General features: G+C 38.6%; 1 protein-coding gene across 4 annotated transcripts in view; it reads right to left on the minus strand.

Annotated features, from left to right (window-relative positions):
• The window catches only part of pex7 (peroxisomal biogenesis factor 7), a 61,271-nt gene that overhangs the window by 10,860 nt on the left and 33,106 nt on the right, over positions 1-17,305 (minus strand). For all 4 annotated transcript variants that reach the window (XM_042391000.1, XM_042390999.1, XM_042390998.1 and 1 more), the window contains exon 10: positions 7,445-7,544. In XM_042391000.1, coding sequence (XP_042246934.1) covers positions 7,445-7,544 — 100 coding nt within the window. The remainder of the gene's footprint in view (positions 1-7,444; positions 7,545-17,305) is intronic.

The following is a 17,305-nucleotide window of genomic DNA, read 5'->3' on the forward strand; positions in this document are numbered from 1 at the left end:
AGGTTTTGGAACTTTTGCAACTTTACCACAGGGCAGTGAACATGAAAAAAAATTATACACTGGGCCTTGTGTCCTGAGACCCAGTGGTGTCAAATGGAATCGCACTCATGTCATTCTTCCTCCGTAAAAGCTACGGTTTGCCATGCCAACAGACTTAAACCCAAACAGTACACAGATAATCTGATAGTAATATCCACTCTGAAAATCTGGCAACAAATTGGAACACGCTCCCCCTTAACACCTCAGTATGTAAAAATTAATTATTCAAACCTGCTGAGATTGATGCCAGATTCTCTCTTTGGGACAGACAAGGCCTTAGCACAATTGGGGATTTCTACAGAGAAGGCACATTCTCCAGTTTTGCTCACCTGCGTACTGCCTTCAATTTACAGCAATCTGACCTCTTCAGATAATTTCAAATTAAGCAATTCCTCAATCAAACACACCTACTTATCCAGATGCCCCACCTTCTTCAAGGATTGATAACCTCTTGCTGGTGACAAAAATGACAAGGCAGCATATTTTGTTTTTATGACTTCCTAGCTCCAGATACACCTCTGGCTTTGCTGAAGATTAAAACAGAATGGGAAACAGAACTGGGCATTATCATGTCTGACAATCGGTGGACTAAGGCAGTGGAATAAATAAAATCTTCGTCATCTTGAGCAAAATTTCAACTCATACAATTCAAAATAGTTCACAGGGCACACTACAGTAAGTCTAGACTTGCCAAGATATACCCGAATATGGCTGACACTTGTGACAGATATTCACAGGCTCCTTGTAATCTCACTCATATGTTTTGGTGATTTCAGTAGTATTAGAACAATTAATAAAACCATCCCAACAGATTGCTATATTTGGTGTACCCAAAACTGGCAAAAACATATAAATAAAATAAGCAAATGTAATCTGATTTACCTTTCAGAGAATACTTTTATCATGGAAGAAACTGTTGCCCCAATCACCTACTTCATGGCTATGTGATACAATGTCTATTTTGGAGTTAGAAAAGATCAAATACTCCATACGTGGTTCGACAGACAGAATTTTACATTCATTGGCAGCCCCTGATCACTTATGTTAAGAGTTTGACAGGTTCGATATTGGAGCAATTCATGTCACCGTACTATTTTGTGATGATCCCTAAAATGCCAGTAAAATATATTTATATAAAAAAAGGTCTTTATGGTACTGTGTTAGCACCATAAATAGCACTATATTCTGTACTACCATTGTACTAATACTGCACCACACATAGCATCGCGCATTACAGTAGCAGTATGACTGTAACTATGGCAGTTACAACAAGGATTTTGTCTTAAATGACCAACCTACAGACCTGAGAATGGCTGTCATCCTGCATTTCTGTATGATCTATCACCTCATTCTATCTCTTCCTCTCACACACACACGAACACACATACACACACTCAAAGCAAAAGGCCTCTTTGTGTGTAAGTGTGTGTGTGTGTGGTTTGGCCTGCAAAGCCTTAAAGAGGGTGATCCATCAGACACATGTGACTAAACCTGGATAAGACCAGAGACCACACCAGGGAGGAAGTGAAGAAAAACATGTTTTTGAGAGGAGGGGGACTTTAACAGCGAGATACACTGGTTCATGTGTAAGCTTCACTTTAACAGCGAACAAAACATCGATGTTCAATTTAAAATCTTACTTTATAGTTGAGGAGCTAAAACTTGTAAAACCACTGGTTCGATACTTTAAATTGTAGTCCAGGGCTCCTGTGCAGCACCAGAATACCTTCTTCAAGACACTCTAACCTCAGACAAAAACTGTTTTGGAAATTACATTTGATAATACTGTTTCAATGCCTTCAAGAGACTGAACAACGTGTTGGAAGAACTGGAGCTGTCTGTGGTGCTGAAACTGCTCTTCTAGCAGTGGATACGTCTGGTGATATTCTATATTTTTCTCTCATTATCAACAAATCCTATCAAAAGACCAAAACCAACTATGAATCGATCTACTAACGAGTATTGTGATTTATAAAACTATTAAAAACACATATTAATGAGCCACACCACTGCACTGGGTGACATGTTCCTTCATCACCGTGAACACACACACTGTTTATTTTGATTCAATCCCACACACACCGTCCTGCTGCCAGAAATGCTCACTACAGCACCAAATGTGGATTCACCCACCACTGAAAATAGTCCCCTTTAAAATGCACTATTTCCTCCTGTTTGTTTGCTAAAAAACTACAGCTGTTTTAGGAAATGACTACTGAAGATTTACATCTTCAGTAGGAACCAATGGACAGAATTGCCTTCACATTAAACGGGTTCACAATTTTTCAAGTGTGTCTTAAATCAACAGTCAGGTGTCCATATGAACAGTGAAAGAGGTTTTCCTCACTGTAATCGTTCCTCCTGTTCATACTGGCTGTTAAAAGATCCCCTTCAAATGTGCTTTCAGTGTAAGTGATGGGGGCCAAAATCCACAGTTTCCTCACAGTAATTTTGAGCAAAAATGCATTTAAAAGTTTATCTGAAGTTTATATGAGGCTTTAGCAGTCTAAGTTAGTCATTTCAACTGGATATCTGCCACATTTATAGTTTTTTTAGCATCAAATTCCCTCTTTGTGTTTCCTCGGACAGTGTTTCCTTGTTGAGCTGCGGTGGAATTATATTAACAAAAAGAGGGACTTTGGCACTAAAAAGACTGTAACTTTGAAGAAATATACTTGATTTGACACATTTGGATGACTGAAGCTTCATTAGCTACATATACAGCTACATTTTCGAGGACTGTGGATTTTGTCCCCCATCACTAACATTGTAAGTGCATTATGAAGGGATCTTCTAATGGTCAGTATGAACAGGAGGAATAATTACAGCAAGAAAAACCTGTTTCAATATTCATTTGGGCTTCTGACTGTTGCTTTAAGACAGGCTTGAAAAATGTATTCTTTCACCACATGACTTCATTTTCTGAATATGTATTTCATCAAGCGTTTTCACTTGTGAGCAGAAATAGCTCGCTGGAAAATCAGAGCAAAGACTTTTCCAGGACACAAACAATGATGAGGTGGAAGTGCTTATGTGAGTTGTGGGCTTGAACCCACAACGTCACGGTAAACAGTCAGTTTCCCACGGCAACCAATCACAGAGGGCGAGCTTGACTCCAAGTTTCCCCTTTTCAATCTTTTGACAGGCTGTTTGAGCTGCATGTGTGTGTGTATTCAGTAATGAGCTGTATTGTCCGTGTTGTTGATGTTTGAGAATGTCTGTGTGTGTGTGTGTGTGTGTGTGTGTGTGTGTGTGTGTGTGGCAGCGGCAGTAATAAGCTGTATTGTTAGCTGTGTTGTTATCAGACATGTCATTACAGGGAAACACGCACAGCTCTGACAGTTTTAACGACACTTACACCGACGTCACAGACCGGACCAGACCCCCCTTCTATTTTCACTGTTTCTCTCTCGGTCTCTCCGTCATTTCTGTTTGTCTCTTTCTCTCTGCTTGATTTTTTCCACCACTATGTTTTTTTTTGTCTTAAGCATTTAAAAATATAACAAATTCTAATAATATGATAAATTCACAGGAAATTCACAGTAATATCTGAATAATAAAAAGAAAGTTGTAGCCAATCTAATGTATAATATTAGAATATTATACTGTATCAAAGACATATATTACTGCATGTCTTGTTGCTAGTTTTAGCAGTGGCTAGTGGTTCCATTTCATCATTAGTATTAATGTTAATCCCATAATCCCAGCTCACTGTTGGTGTTTTGAAACTCAACACAGTTCACATGAAATTTGGGGAATTTTGGGTATAACAAATGCAAAAACAAAGTTTAGTGTATTTCTCCATATAAAGTGCGTCTTTAAGTATTTTGGAGTAGAGACAAAGACTTAAAAAACAAAATAAATCTACAGTATCAGGAAAGCCACTGAATCCACCGCCTGTTGTTCTTTGAGAAGCTTTGAGACTCAACTGTTAAGACAAATAAAATATAACCATTTATTTATTTAAAGGGGAAAAAGCTGTTTGCCTTAGCTGAACAGTATACTGAAGAAATACAATATGCATATAAAAGTATTATATATGCAAATAATGCATGTGCAAATGAAAGATTCTGTTTATACAGTAAAGTGTGAACTTGTCTCTATTGTATATTAATATAAATATCTTTTATTAAAGTTAAATTATGTGTTCATATATTGATTGTTAATTTTATCCTCTCTAACCATATTGTCACTGTTGTACTCCCTGTTGTTTGTCATCAGCATTAAAGCAAACACATGAATATAAACTTAAAATATTAATGAACACATCTGGTGCTTCTTTATGAGAGTAGAGTCACAGTGCAGGTCATGTTGTGAATCAGTGTGTATATGTGTGTGTGTATGTGTGTGTGAGACAATGACAGCTGGGATCTACAGCCTTCTCCTCATCACTGTGATTGGCTGAGTCAGCTCTTTGTTCTCCGTGGAGACCACTGACCAGAACCGTCTGTGTTTTTATCCTCACGAAGACACATTTTCTTACTGTAAAAGCTTCGGCCATGCTTTTTGTATCTTGTAAACAGGTGAATTCTTCACTCGCTCACTGACACGAGAACCTTTTTACCTTTTCAAATCTGATCAGACTGAATTGTAGTTGAATAATATGGCTGTAGACTGTTGGTGTTGTTAGTGTGAAGCAGGTGTGGTGAACGTTAAGCTGTGCCAAAAGAAGAGATTTGAAGGGAAATGTTGTGCTGCATTAGCATTTTGTTGGAAGAACTCAGAGTGAACTTGAATATCATTTCCATAAACATGGCTGCCTGGCTAGTAATCCTGACATCAGACTAATCTGCTGGAAACACGCCGACGCTACGTTATCTGTCCCGCTGTGTTATATCAGACTCCTCTCCTCCTCTTGCATCAGTATTTTTGGTCTCTTTTTTTTTTTTTTAACCTCCTCTCTGTCCTTTCTTACCACAGTTTCTACATTATTTTTTACAGTCTGTGCTTGTTCTCGCCTGTAAGCCCTTTTCAAAGTGGGTTTCCATTCACATTTCCCATTTGCACATAAAAATCCAGAAATATTGCTTTAATGAAGGGGAAAAAAAGTCGATAAAAGGAAAATGTGACAAAGTGAAATGTAAACAGACTTAGTGAATAAATGACGACGTACATGAAGCATTTGACTTAAATGTCAGCGGATCTGTGTGGAGCGATGGAGGAGACTGTAACGTTTCTCAAATTAATACATGAAACAAACACAAATGTCATATTTCCATCATATTTTCCACAATGTTTTCCATCATTTGAGCCTTTACTGCCTCTGTTTTAATGACATCATCTCGTTGTGTTCTCTTCTTCTGCAATGGTTTAATGGTAGCGACTAGAGCCACCTCTTGAACATATTAGACACAAATTATTATTCAAAGTAGAGTGTTTTTTTTTTTTAATGTCATAAAACATGCCTGCAGGGGATCTAAAATATCAACAGTCATATTCCTTACAAGCAACATGTACTCAAGTTTAATTGTGTCTCACTGTCCTGAAGGAGTAAATGGTAGCTTGTGTATTGTTCATAATTTGCTTTTAGGTGTTAATCCATACAAAAAGACAATGAAATAACAGGTGAAAGGAACTTTTACTCAACTTTTCTAAACTACAGAGCTGTCCGGCTGCAACTTTGCTTGTTTTGGTTCATTCTCAGTGCTCTTATAGCCTTGTTATAGTCTTGTTACAGCCTTGGCAGCTGTTTTCAGAGAAAAAGCTCTGACAACCCCACTATACACTACCTGCTCAGCACCAAACGGCAATCAGATACAGTTATCTATAGACTAGCTGAAGAAAAAGTGGAGCTATTAGCAGCTAGACAGCCAGATATTTCCCTCAGGAGTTAGTAGAGAGCAGAAACAGAGCTAAAAGAGAGTGAATATTGGACTTAAATTCACCAAGTGGACAGAAACACGACTCCAAATGAATCATAAAGTTGCTCCGTAACTGCTGGATGTGGAAATAAGCAACTGTTTGCTACCAAGTTCAACATATCAACTTAAAAGTTGATGATGTGTCAGCGTTGTGTTCACTACTTCTTTCCCAAGTTTCTGGAAGTTCATTTTCAAAGTATTATTGAAGTGAATCCAACGGCTGCCTGGAAGGTAGGAAATCAATCTCAAAATTAATGGTACGGTTTGGACGCTGGTCAGCAGTAATGTATGGACCATTTGCAGTTAATGGACTAAAACATGCAAAGCCGCTCTTGTTCTTTTAAGGTTCAAGGCTTGAGGCGTTTTAGGAAGCTGTTGTGAAGTTTAGCCAAACTTTTCCTTGAACAACTTTGAGCACAAGAGTTTTAAATGACGCAGTGACGTAGGCGTAATAACCTCACTTCACTCTTTGGTGTTTCCTTTTACGTCACAGCTGAGTCTGCAAACAAACGCAGCTGATTTCAACACTCATTTCCCGATCCAGACGTTAACCCCAGTATGGTTTTTGTCAGTATTTTCCCACGCATGTATCTCCTGACTTGAAGCTGAACTCTGCTCTCTGTCATTTTCACCTCTTTGCTGGATTTACACATCTGGAGGGGAGTTAGAGAGAGAGAGACGCCGCCTGTCTAAATTAGTCGAAAAACTGAATTAGACATGAGTGGCCTTTTCAGTTCACTGCTTCTTTACCCCGAACACATTCAAACACTGACAGCCCTGTGTTAGTGTGTGTGTGTGTGTGTGGGTTAACCTCAGCCTGCTCATGTGCAGACAGACTGATGGATGGCCCCATTTCAAGAAATACAGAAAATAGGCCTACTTAGACAGACAGAAACCGGATATGGACCCAGAGATCGGATGGTTGGCCACACACTTGACAGAAAGACAAAGAGGTGAGGGGCAGAGAGAAATCCAAAGAAATATATAACTCTCTCTGCTTTTTCTTTCTGAATTTTGATACAAATAAAGTATTGAGGTTAATTCTCCAGGACATTACAGAACATCCAGTTTCCAGTTCATTTTCTATGAATGTGCTTGTAATGAATGTGTAAACATCATATGAGATTGACGCTACAGTTTGTAGACTGGTAGTGTGATAATGTACCAAAACTGGTGATGAAACTCATTAAAATAATAAAAACTTCTCCATTTCCAAACTCTGTGCAGCAGGGTTTCAGTTCTGACCGAATTGTGACCTGTGAAACCACCAGAGCTGACTAACATCACACCAAAACAGGAAACACACGCTTGACTTTGCCCCTCAGCCAGGCTTTACAAGAAGTGAATCGGAAAACAGAGCAAATATTTGTACAACGGAAATGTAATGTGACCTTTGGAGACGGGAGTTTCCAACAACACAACTCAACAAGGAACACAAGATTAAGATACTGCAAATTGGTAATGCTTGGCTAAATTTAAAGACTATCAATTCATAGCGTGTTTGATCAACACACTACCAGCACTCAGGTGTGTGAATGTGTTACCTGGTTGGGGACATGCAGGTTGAAGTCTAACCCGCAGACGAACTCTGAGTGATGCTCCACGGTGTCCAGAAGAGGCTGGTTCCTGCTGTAATCCCAGAACCTACGAACACACACACACACACAGATATTTCACAAACTGCTGTTTCATATCAAACACAAGGAAAACTAAAGATCCCTGTTACACAGGAGTAAAATTGGTGAAAATTTTCCAAAGCAAACCATCCATAGAAATTGCTTTACATTTAATTGTGTAAAAAAAAAAGGAAGGTAAAGACATGTCACTGTTTTTTAGTCTGTTTTTTTCCTCTAAACCATAAAAAACCAGCAGATATCCTAATACAAGATCAGATATTTTAGCAGGAAAAAACATTTCACTCATATATTCAGTATCAACATTTTTGCGACTTGCCAAATATGTTAATTAATTTCCTCATTATGTTGAGAGAAAAAGTCATTCGGGCAGCATTATGTTTCCTTCATAACGTATTTGCGGTTGCGATTTAGTAGTACATCAACGTAATTTCTAGGAGACGGGGTTGGCGTCACGTTGTGCGACCTGACTTGAGGATAAATCAACTTCAGTCGTGTCTGACTGTGACTCAACTTGATCCAACTTATTGAGAAAAAGTGTTTGTTTTTTTTCCAAAGTTTGAATCATCAATCAGTGCCGAAGTCCAGAAACAAACTCCCTCTGCACATTAGGAATGGATGTTAATCAGTCTGTACTGCAGAACTCTATCTCTCACACACACACACACACACACACACACACACACATACACGTACACAGCAGCAAAGTGAATGTGAGCAATGATTTACACTAACAACTCACTCAATATATAATATCTCTCAATGCTGGACTCTCCCCAGACACCCATCACTTATTGTGTGTGTGTGTGTGTGTGTGTGTATGTGTGTGTGTGTGTGTGTGTGTGCCACAGCTCTCGTACTAATATAGGCCTAATGGAGCCCAGTGGGAGCAGCAGTGTTCCCTCTGAAAATGATTTAATTACATTTGCAAAGTGGATGAGTCTGGAGGGAGTGTTTGCTGCGTCAGGGCTTTGGCACACGCACACACACACACACACACACACACACTCCATCAAGACCAGGAAGAGAAACAGTCTTCCAATTAGTCTGATTGGCCGCTGCTGGCTGAGGTTGGTGGGCAGTGTTTTATTGGCCTTCTCTCTCTCTCTCTCTCTCTCTCTCTCTGTTTCCACTCTCTCAGTCTTTTGCTCTCCTTTCCTTTTTACTCCTTTGTCATCTTTATTTTTTTCATCATCTCATTCTCTAGATTGTTTTAATATCCCTTTCTCTTTATATCGTTTAAGCCACGAAGATGTGATGTGCCAGATTTTTATCCGAATGTAGCTCGAATTTAAACCGAATTTCCACAAAATCTGCGAAAGAAAATGCAACTTAATGCTCGTTTCCATCCACTACTGTAATGAGAATATCAGGAGATAAACAGTTGGTGATCAGTTCTTACGTTGCACTCGCAAAATGAATTGATTACATGAAGTGTGAAGAGTGAAAAATCTGGAAAAATGCTCCATAAAGTGATTGTCCGACTGTCTGGTTCAGAAAATCGGTGATCATTTTTATTGGAAGCATACTGACGCCTTTAAACTGATGAAAGTTGAGCCTAATTTAGAGCCTGACGAGCTGAGTATGATGTCCTAAAAATGCCGCTACACCTTTAAGCTTTAACATGACCTTTATGTGTTTTTGGTAAGGATCTGAAAAGAGTAAAAATGTCTCTTCATCACTCCTCCAACACCTGAGCAGTCTCAAAGGGCAGCTGATGCGGCTGTTTTTAATCTTATTAAAACTGAGGTTATCTTGTAAAAATGTGATTAAGTTGCTGCTTGAAGGGATAAGTCAAAAAGACCAGAGAGTAACCTTTAAAATACACATTTTTATTTATATCTATATTCTATTTGAATACATGAATATATGTTTAAATGTATGTATGACCAGCTCACTCATGCACAAATATATGCGTGAAGTTAAAAAAAAAAAAAAAAGTCTGAGTCATTCATCACCCACAGTGCAGAGCAATATGTCTTCAGTGTAATGAAGTGCAGTGGCAATAAAAAAAACTTAACTGAAATGAATGCATTTCTGTCACAGCTCTCCCATTCAGTGCATTAAGACGCAGGAGTAATAATCCTGCAGCTAAGAGCTTGATTGGCTTCATTAAAATGAGCAATAGCGATGATTTACTGTCGACGGCAACGAGACGGTTTTTTAGATTTCAACACTGTGAGGAAAAAAAAGTCTGTTCATAAGCAAAGTGAGAAGCTCGATACGACACGTAAGAAAGTGTTTTTTTTTAGTGAACTGCATCTGATTATTATTGGGAGCGCTGACGTTAACATCCGCTGTAGTGAATCCTCAAGGTTATACTGACTATAAGTGGGAACTATTTGTTTAGAAATATTGACAGTCTCTTAAGGATCTTGCAAAGTTTTAAAAGTGTCTTTTCAGGAAAAAATGTGCCAAAATTGTTGGTTGTTTTTGCCTTAATTTAAGATAAATTGCTATAAAATTAATGATTATCATGATATTTAACTTCCAATGAGAGTAAAATTGAGTTCATGAATCTCTGAGGACTTCCAAAATGCCTTGTTTTTTGAAACTTTTCAGTAGCTGTTAGCACTTAGCTAGCCAATAAATTGAACCGCCTTTGTAATTTTTTCCCCTGAATTCAGTCCAGTTTATAAGTCTATAAGGAGTAATCAACTTCCAGTCTTAGGGGCCCACTTAATACACTTCTAGCGCATCATAGGCCCAGTAAGGCTGCATTACATGATGATATTTTAGTACAAAAACTCCAGAACTCTGTACATGAACAGCATTTCTGTGTTAAAGGGAGATGAGACTTCTTTGTTGTGTAACCAAGTCCTTAAACTTTAGCATAAAAAGGTGTAATGGGCAGGCGGAGACACTGCTGGAAGTGTTTATCAGTGAGTTCTTCTCTGTAGTCATTGTTGAAAATGTTTGATCTGAAAATGATTCTGCTGGAGTCTTGATTATTACGACTTCAACTGGTTAAAAGTAGAATCAGTGATTCTGGAGAAAGATCGTTCAGTGCACTTTTTTATCTCCTCACGGTCTGCTTGTTGTTTGTTAAATGTGTACGCAGTGTTCATACACAACACAGGCTCTATAAATGGAAACAGAAACAAAGCGGCTCGGACCGAGAGCACACACAACACTATTGCAGCCAATCAGCAACAGGGGGCATTCGTGCTTGTGCACAGGACAGGACAGGGGGAAAGTCATCAGAGCAGCTGTCTGTGCGAGGACGTGACAGTCTCCCGTCTCCAGCACCAGCTGAATGGTGGGACAGAGAGGCTGTGGCCAATCCACATAGAAAACGTTACGCTTCCATTTTATTAAATGTATCAATCCAACTGAATCCAGGACAGTCTCACAGAAATCCCCTGTGTTTTTTTACGCTCTGAGTCTGTTTCTGTCGCACTTAGTGAAGTTTAATCTGAGTGACCAGCTGTTTAAATCACATTAGTATCCTGCTATACAAAATAATTAACCGTATCAATGAATCAATAATTACAAACTGTCGATTTCTTCTCGTGGAGCCGACATGCAAACTATTTTGGTTCAGTAAATTTCTGCTGTCAGTCAGCCTGGTGAAGACAGTTTGGCCGCAACAACCTTATTAACTGTGGCAACTAGCGGGCGGCTAAATGAAGACAGTAATAGTGACGTGACAGTAATGTATCGCTCAAAAGTGGTCTGGGTGAGGTTGCCATTAAATTTTGTTTCCGGTCGGATTAAATTATTAATCAGTCCAAATTGGGATGGGAGTCTGCTAATTGAATATGTGTGTTATAAGGTAACCTTAGAACATCTTTGCATGTTCTGGGTAACAATAATCTACATAAAATGATGAAAGAGGGTCAGTTACCCCCACACTGCTGTCTCAGGTAACCTGAGGAAGAACATTTGTAGTTGTAGTTGAAAATAGTAAGAATATAAAACTCACAGAAAGTTAAATCAGTCATTTTTTAAAGTAAAAGAAAGAACATCATCTGGTTCCAGCTGCATTAATGTGATGATATGATGGTCATCTCTGTTTTATATTCACTATAAATGGAGTATCTCAGGGTTTTGGGCTGTTTGAATGTGAAATATGCTTTGTGAAATTATAACGTGCATTTTCTCCTATTTATTAACATCTTATAGACAAAATGATGCATTAATAAATTGAGAAAATAATACGCTTCGTTCTCAGCAAATTCTCAAAAAAAGACAATTTAGGCTTCAGCATTTCTAATAACTGTTAGAAATAGACTTTTTTTCCAAAAGCAGGCGTCAGATTCACATGTGATTGTGATTACAGGTTCAGGTGACGTGAAAGTGTAAATGTGTGTGTGTGCGCGTATGGGACCAGATGACTGTCCCAGTTAGACAAAGACACCATGTTGTTTGTATAAATGAGGCTTGCAGTGCCTTTTGTCCGTAGTTTCCATGGTAGGTAATTATTTAGCTTCTATTGTGTTTCATTCTGTGGAACAGTCCATTCACCTGTCAGCTTTATGTGTGTGTGTGTGTCTCACTATTACTACCAAACTCATTAAGTCACAGCGGAAACAGAGAGAGAGAGAGAAAGAAGAAAAAGAGAATAGGAGGACAAAAATGAAAGCCAAGCGGAGAAACTGAGAGGAAGCGTACACAAAACATTTAAGATAAGAGAAGTGACGGAAGACAGAACAATAAAGACAGAAAGGTAAAGAGAGCGACGAGCTGATGTCACTGATGCTTTTAATTTAAACAGGAAATTAATCTTAAGAGTCACACGAACACGCAGGCTGCTGTGAGACAGACGAAGGGGGGGGGGGCATGTTATCTAAAGCAAATATGAGGCGTTTAACCTGCTGTTGAAACAGGAAAACATGACCTCAGAGTCTCAGTTTTATACTTCATACTAACTCTGACTGTGTTTAGAGTGAGTGGTACGCCCACAGAGATAATGACAACTAACATAATGAAAGCTTTAAAATATAATGTGTATGCTGAAAGTTGCAAAGAAGATAAAATGAATGTCAGGAATGATAAGAATAAAACTAAAACTAAAATCTTAAGATAACGTATTTAGACACTATTTTACATGTTTTTACATTTGAAGAAGGGAACCAATGATGGAGCCTAGCTGCCAGTTCTTCATAGAAAAGCAGAAAAGCTGGTAAGTTACATATACCAGGATAATAAAGAGCTGAAGTGAAACTGTCATAGGTGCGAATCAGAGCGGTAATGAGTTCAAAAGGCTTTGTCGTTGAGGTTGTAAACAACAAGCAACATCGTAGCTGCTGAATTCATTCAAAAGTGACTCAGGAATTAAAACTGAGCCGACTCGCGCTGCAAGTCAGTTTTCTTAACACACGTAATCTTTAGCTTTAATGCAGCATGTAGCGTCTCTCCTGTTGGCTGCTGGCTGTCAGCTGAAGGGGTGGTAGAGGAGGAGACGGTAGAGACGCTTGTACGTGTCAGTTTAAACATTGGATTAACTCACTTTACTGTATTCAACAAGCCGAGCAGGATGTTTCCATCACAGTTATGTATTTAAAGACAAGACTGATAATTTACAGCCTGTCATGCTGTCACCATGCGTCGCTCTGTGTGTAAAATGTTGCGGCTAAAAACGAAGGTAGTGATGCGACTGATAAAATGTCGACTCAGCAACTTTTAGGAGGCAGCCCTTAACGTCACTATGCCCGAAAATACTCACAATGACAATGTTACCACACTGATGTTAAACCATCTTAGTTTTGTGTGTTAGCATGTCAACAGTTTAGTGTGTTAAGTATAGCTGAGGCTGAACAAAATAAAAGTTTGACCAGATGAAAATGCTAAGAAAATGCTAATGCTAAGTTATTATAATTCAGCCAAAACTTCATGGCAATCCATCCAATAGCTGTTGAGATATTTCAGTCTGAAACAAAGTGGTGGACTGACCGCCAACTTTCTTATTACTGAAATTAATTGTGTTTTCTTGTTGTTTGTTGTTTTGTTGGCTGATATGTTGATATTTAATGGCCTTGTGCGCCGCCAATCATGATATTTATCAGTTCGTTAAATGTGAGTTTCTTTGGAAGAGGGGCTTAATAGCATCAATGAATCAAATGGTAAATTACAGAATAATTAGATTAGATCAAACTGACGTCAACATAATCTGTCTCCCAGAATATATTAAAGTCTGAGGTTGCAGATGGTTTAAACTCACTGAGCGCTCCACTGACAACTGACTACGACTAAACAAACACACGGGAGGGAGAATGAGGGAGGTGAAGAGCGGAAACGAGGGATGAAAAAGGATTCATACATCCGTTTGTATGTGTAAATGCATATGTGACTATAAAAGAGCGTGTGTTCAGATGTATTTGCATATGAGTGTACCGTATGTGCATTCAATGTGTTGTCCATTGTGCGTGCAGGTGGATTAGATCTGTATTTGTTTGTATTATAACCGGTGTCTGAACACACACGGAGACCTGTAGAGGCAGGTGTGTGTGAGTTTACACAAAGGAAGGTGTAATGTTTACTGAGCTGAGCACACCAACAGGTGCATGTGGAAATACTCAGATTCAAGATTTAAAGCATCTATAATGTAGATTTTTATAATAAAAAATATCATCAAAAACTGTCAGGTATCAAATACTGACACTCAGTTCTCAGACTGAAAACATTTTAAGGTTTGTTTACATACTCTTGGACCAGATATTTGCTGATCTCAATCAAAGTTTATTAATTATGGACTACTTTTATGTACTTGTAAATATTAGTATTTGCCTGAGGAAGACCTGTGATTAGTCGTAAATGTTGCAAATAAAGTAAATTCAGTGTCATTCAGTGTGCAGGTACTCCTTGTGTCTTGGCTATGGTTCAATGTCAACTCACGGTTGGAAATAGGAGGTGAACGGTTATCTCCCATGTTTAAGTCTGATGTTTAACTCTAATAACATTAAGCCAATGTTATGACATTACTTCGTCTCTAGCCTCCTTTCCATTAGCTTCTTTCTGTAACTCAGTCATTCATTATTTCTTTCATTGGCCTTTTTGAAAAAAAAAGGAAGTTTGTGCCTGGAGTTTATTTTCCATATTTCTCAGACAACTTGGCTCCACTACAGCAGCTGCTATCAGAAATTTAACCCTTAAAAAGTTAAACAACGATTACTTTGTGAACACAGAAAAAAACTACAGCTCCCATTAAAAGAACAAACATGGCAGCGTCGGTACATGCGTCACTGTAACTTGGTTTCATCCATGGATGTATTGTACGAGCTGGATAGGGCGCCGCCGCTCAGCCTTGCCGCCAGTTTTACCCAGTGGTCACTTGCGGTATTGCAGCTAAAAATCCCCTTGTAGCCCAAAAAGCATTTTCCCCCCATAGACCACCGTTGTAAAAGAGACGTCTGTAAAATTGTTGACAGGACACATAGAACTGTGCAAACAAGGTCAATTATGACTCTTTCTATTATGAAGTTTTGATCCATGGAGGTTTTATTTTTGTAAAACAGTTCTAATTGGACTGAATGGGCGCCATTTTTGGTCTGGTATCCAGCTCTTATAATACATCCATGGTTTCGTCCATGTTTCGAGCTGTGATCTGTGCCGTGTAAAGACTGGTACAGCGTTCTCTGTCCTGTTCTTATTACAGACATGTCTGAACTCACCACTACGACCCTCGACTCGCTCATGGACCCGTCTCCTCTGTCGAGCCGTGACGTTTAGCTCGCAAACGTCTAGGACTTATGGGAAACGATGTCCGTTGAAGGCCAATAAAAAACATAAATACTGAATAAACAATGATATTAGATGGTTTTTCAGAAAACTCTCGTCCTTATCTGAACATATGGATCGAGCCTTACGACATACTGTTTAGAAAGGTTCTGTTTCAAGGTTGGATTTTACTTATTAGTAGAGTTTCACATATTAATGAGATTTTTAATGAGGTTTTCTTACCTCTGGAGCAGAATCCAGCAGTTCTGGTTTCTCTATAACGTCACCTAATTTCCTCCTTTTGCTACCATTATTATAATTACTATTCCTGCTAGAGGGTGCTGTCACTGAAATGTAAATTTATGTCGTTTTGAGGCACTCGCTGAGACGACTGATTTTGTAGTTTTTTTTTGGGAGGACAGTTTAGTTTTGGTGAACCAGTCTGAGTCAGAAAGTCCTGGGGGCAGTTTTTATTCCCACTCTGCCTCTGTGTGAAGAGACGATTCTCCCGTTAATGAGGTAATTAAAGACTTCTGCACTCAGTCGTGATCAATGGTTAGAGGGTTTACACACTTACATGACCACACACACACACATATACACACACTATATCCGCCCGGACACAAATTGAGAATAGGTGATAATTAGTTTGATACCCTCTATGTTTGTAGTTGTTCAACAGAAAACAAATCTGCAGTACGTGATGTTGCTACGGAAAACACACAAACACACTTACATACATGCACACACACACACATGCACACGAAACAATCGTGTAATTTGTGGCCTTGGCTCAGTCCAATCGTATTAAGATAACATCAGATGAAGTAAAGTCAGTGAAACAGTGTCATCACAGCAGTAATGAATGGATTAAGGATTATCTCAGAGTGGACAGCAGTAAAGTTAATAAAGGAGAAGACGGAGTAAAGATTAAATTAAAGATACAGCGTCTTTACAGATGCTCAAAAAAGTTCCTCTGCATTGACACATTGTGCTCTTATTGAGTCCCCTAAACGGTTTTTTAAAGTTAAAAGAATTATGGAAAACCATGTAAATGAAGAAAAAGAAAAGAAAATGGTTCTGGGTATAATATGTACATAAGTATTAGATAACTCTTCTGTTAAACAGACTTTTGTCTGAATGAATGATAAAGTCCTTTGAACATGTTGGGCAGATTTTTGTGTCCCAGATCAAGTAAGACTGTAGCAGTAAAAGTGTATTAAATTAAGAATCGGTGTGTTTAGTTTCTGATATTCATTTAAAAGCTTCACTTTCTTCTTGGTGCAATTTTTGTCTTTTACCCAGATAGTTTTAACTGGACATGACTTTGTGTTTGATGGCAAAACCTTGTAGTGATAAAGCATTTATTGATTTTTCTTGTGTGTTCCTGCGTATTTGTTAACTGTTATGATACTTGTAGAACATGTTACTGGTGAAGTGGTGACCTAACCAACCCTCCCAAGAACGGCGCAGGGCTGTGAAGCGAGTTTGGCGTAGTAGCTGCATCAGGTACAACTTCAAGGTTCATCACATGATGCGCACTAGCCCAAAAAGCATTTTTCCTATAAACAATGTTACACGCCCCCCCCCCCTCTCAAATCCAATAAAGAGGAGGCAAGAACCTTGGCTTGAGTTAGATCCTTTCTTCTGTTGGTTCTTTGCACCCTGATGGGTCTGGTAGTCCTGTTTTTTCATGGCTTTGTTTCTATTAGGCTTAGTTTTAAGTCTTCCCTTCCTTTTGTTAATTTTGGCAGGCCCTTCAATCTTCTGTTGTTATTATTTGTTGGTGTTAATTTGTGGTGATGTTTTTTGCTTATAAATTAAAATCTATTGGGTTTTTTTTTTAAGTTATGTTTGACCTCTTTTGTAAATAGCCTTTCTGGGGATCGTAAAACACAATCAATGGCAAAGGAACGGCTTTAAAACAGTAACAGTTTGGCTCTGCACATAACATATGTTGACAATAATAAAAATATAGGAAATCATCAGAGTTATCCTTTAATGCACCCGATGAGTGGACAGATACCAGGTGTGAATGTGAGGATGTTGCTGAAAAACAGCTTTTATATTCAGCAAAATTCAGTTGCATAATTAAGTGATTTAAAAAATGTA

The sequence above is a fragment of the Thunnus maccoyii genome, chromosome 17 (assembly GCF_910596095.1).
Source record: "Thunnus maccoyii chromosome 17, fThuMac1.1, whole genome shotgun sequence".
NCBI lineage: Eukaryota > Metazoa > Chordata > Actinopteri > Scombriformes > Scombridae > Thunnus > Thunnus maccoyii.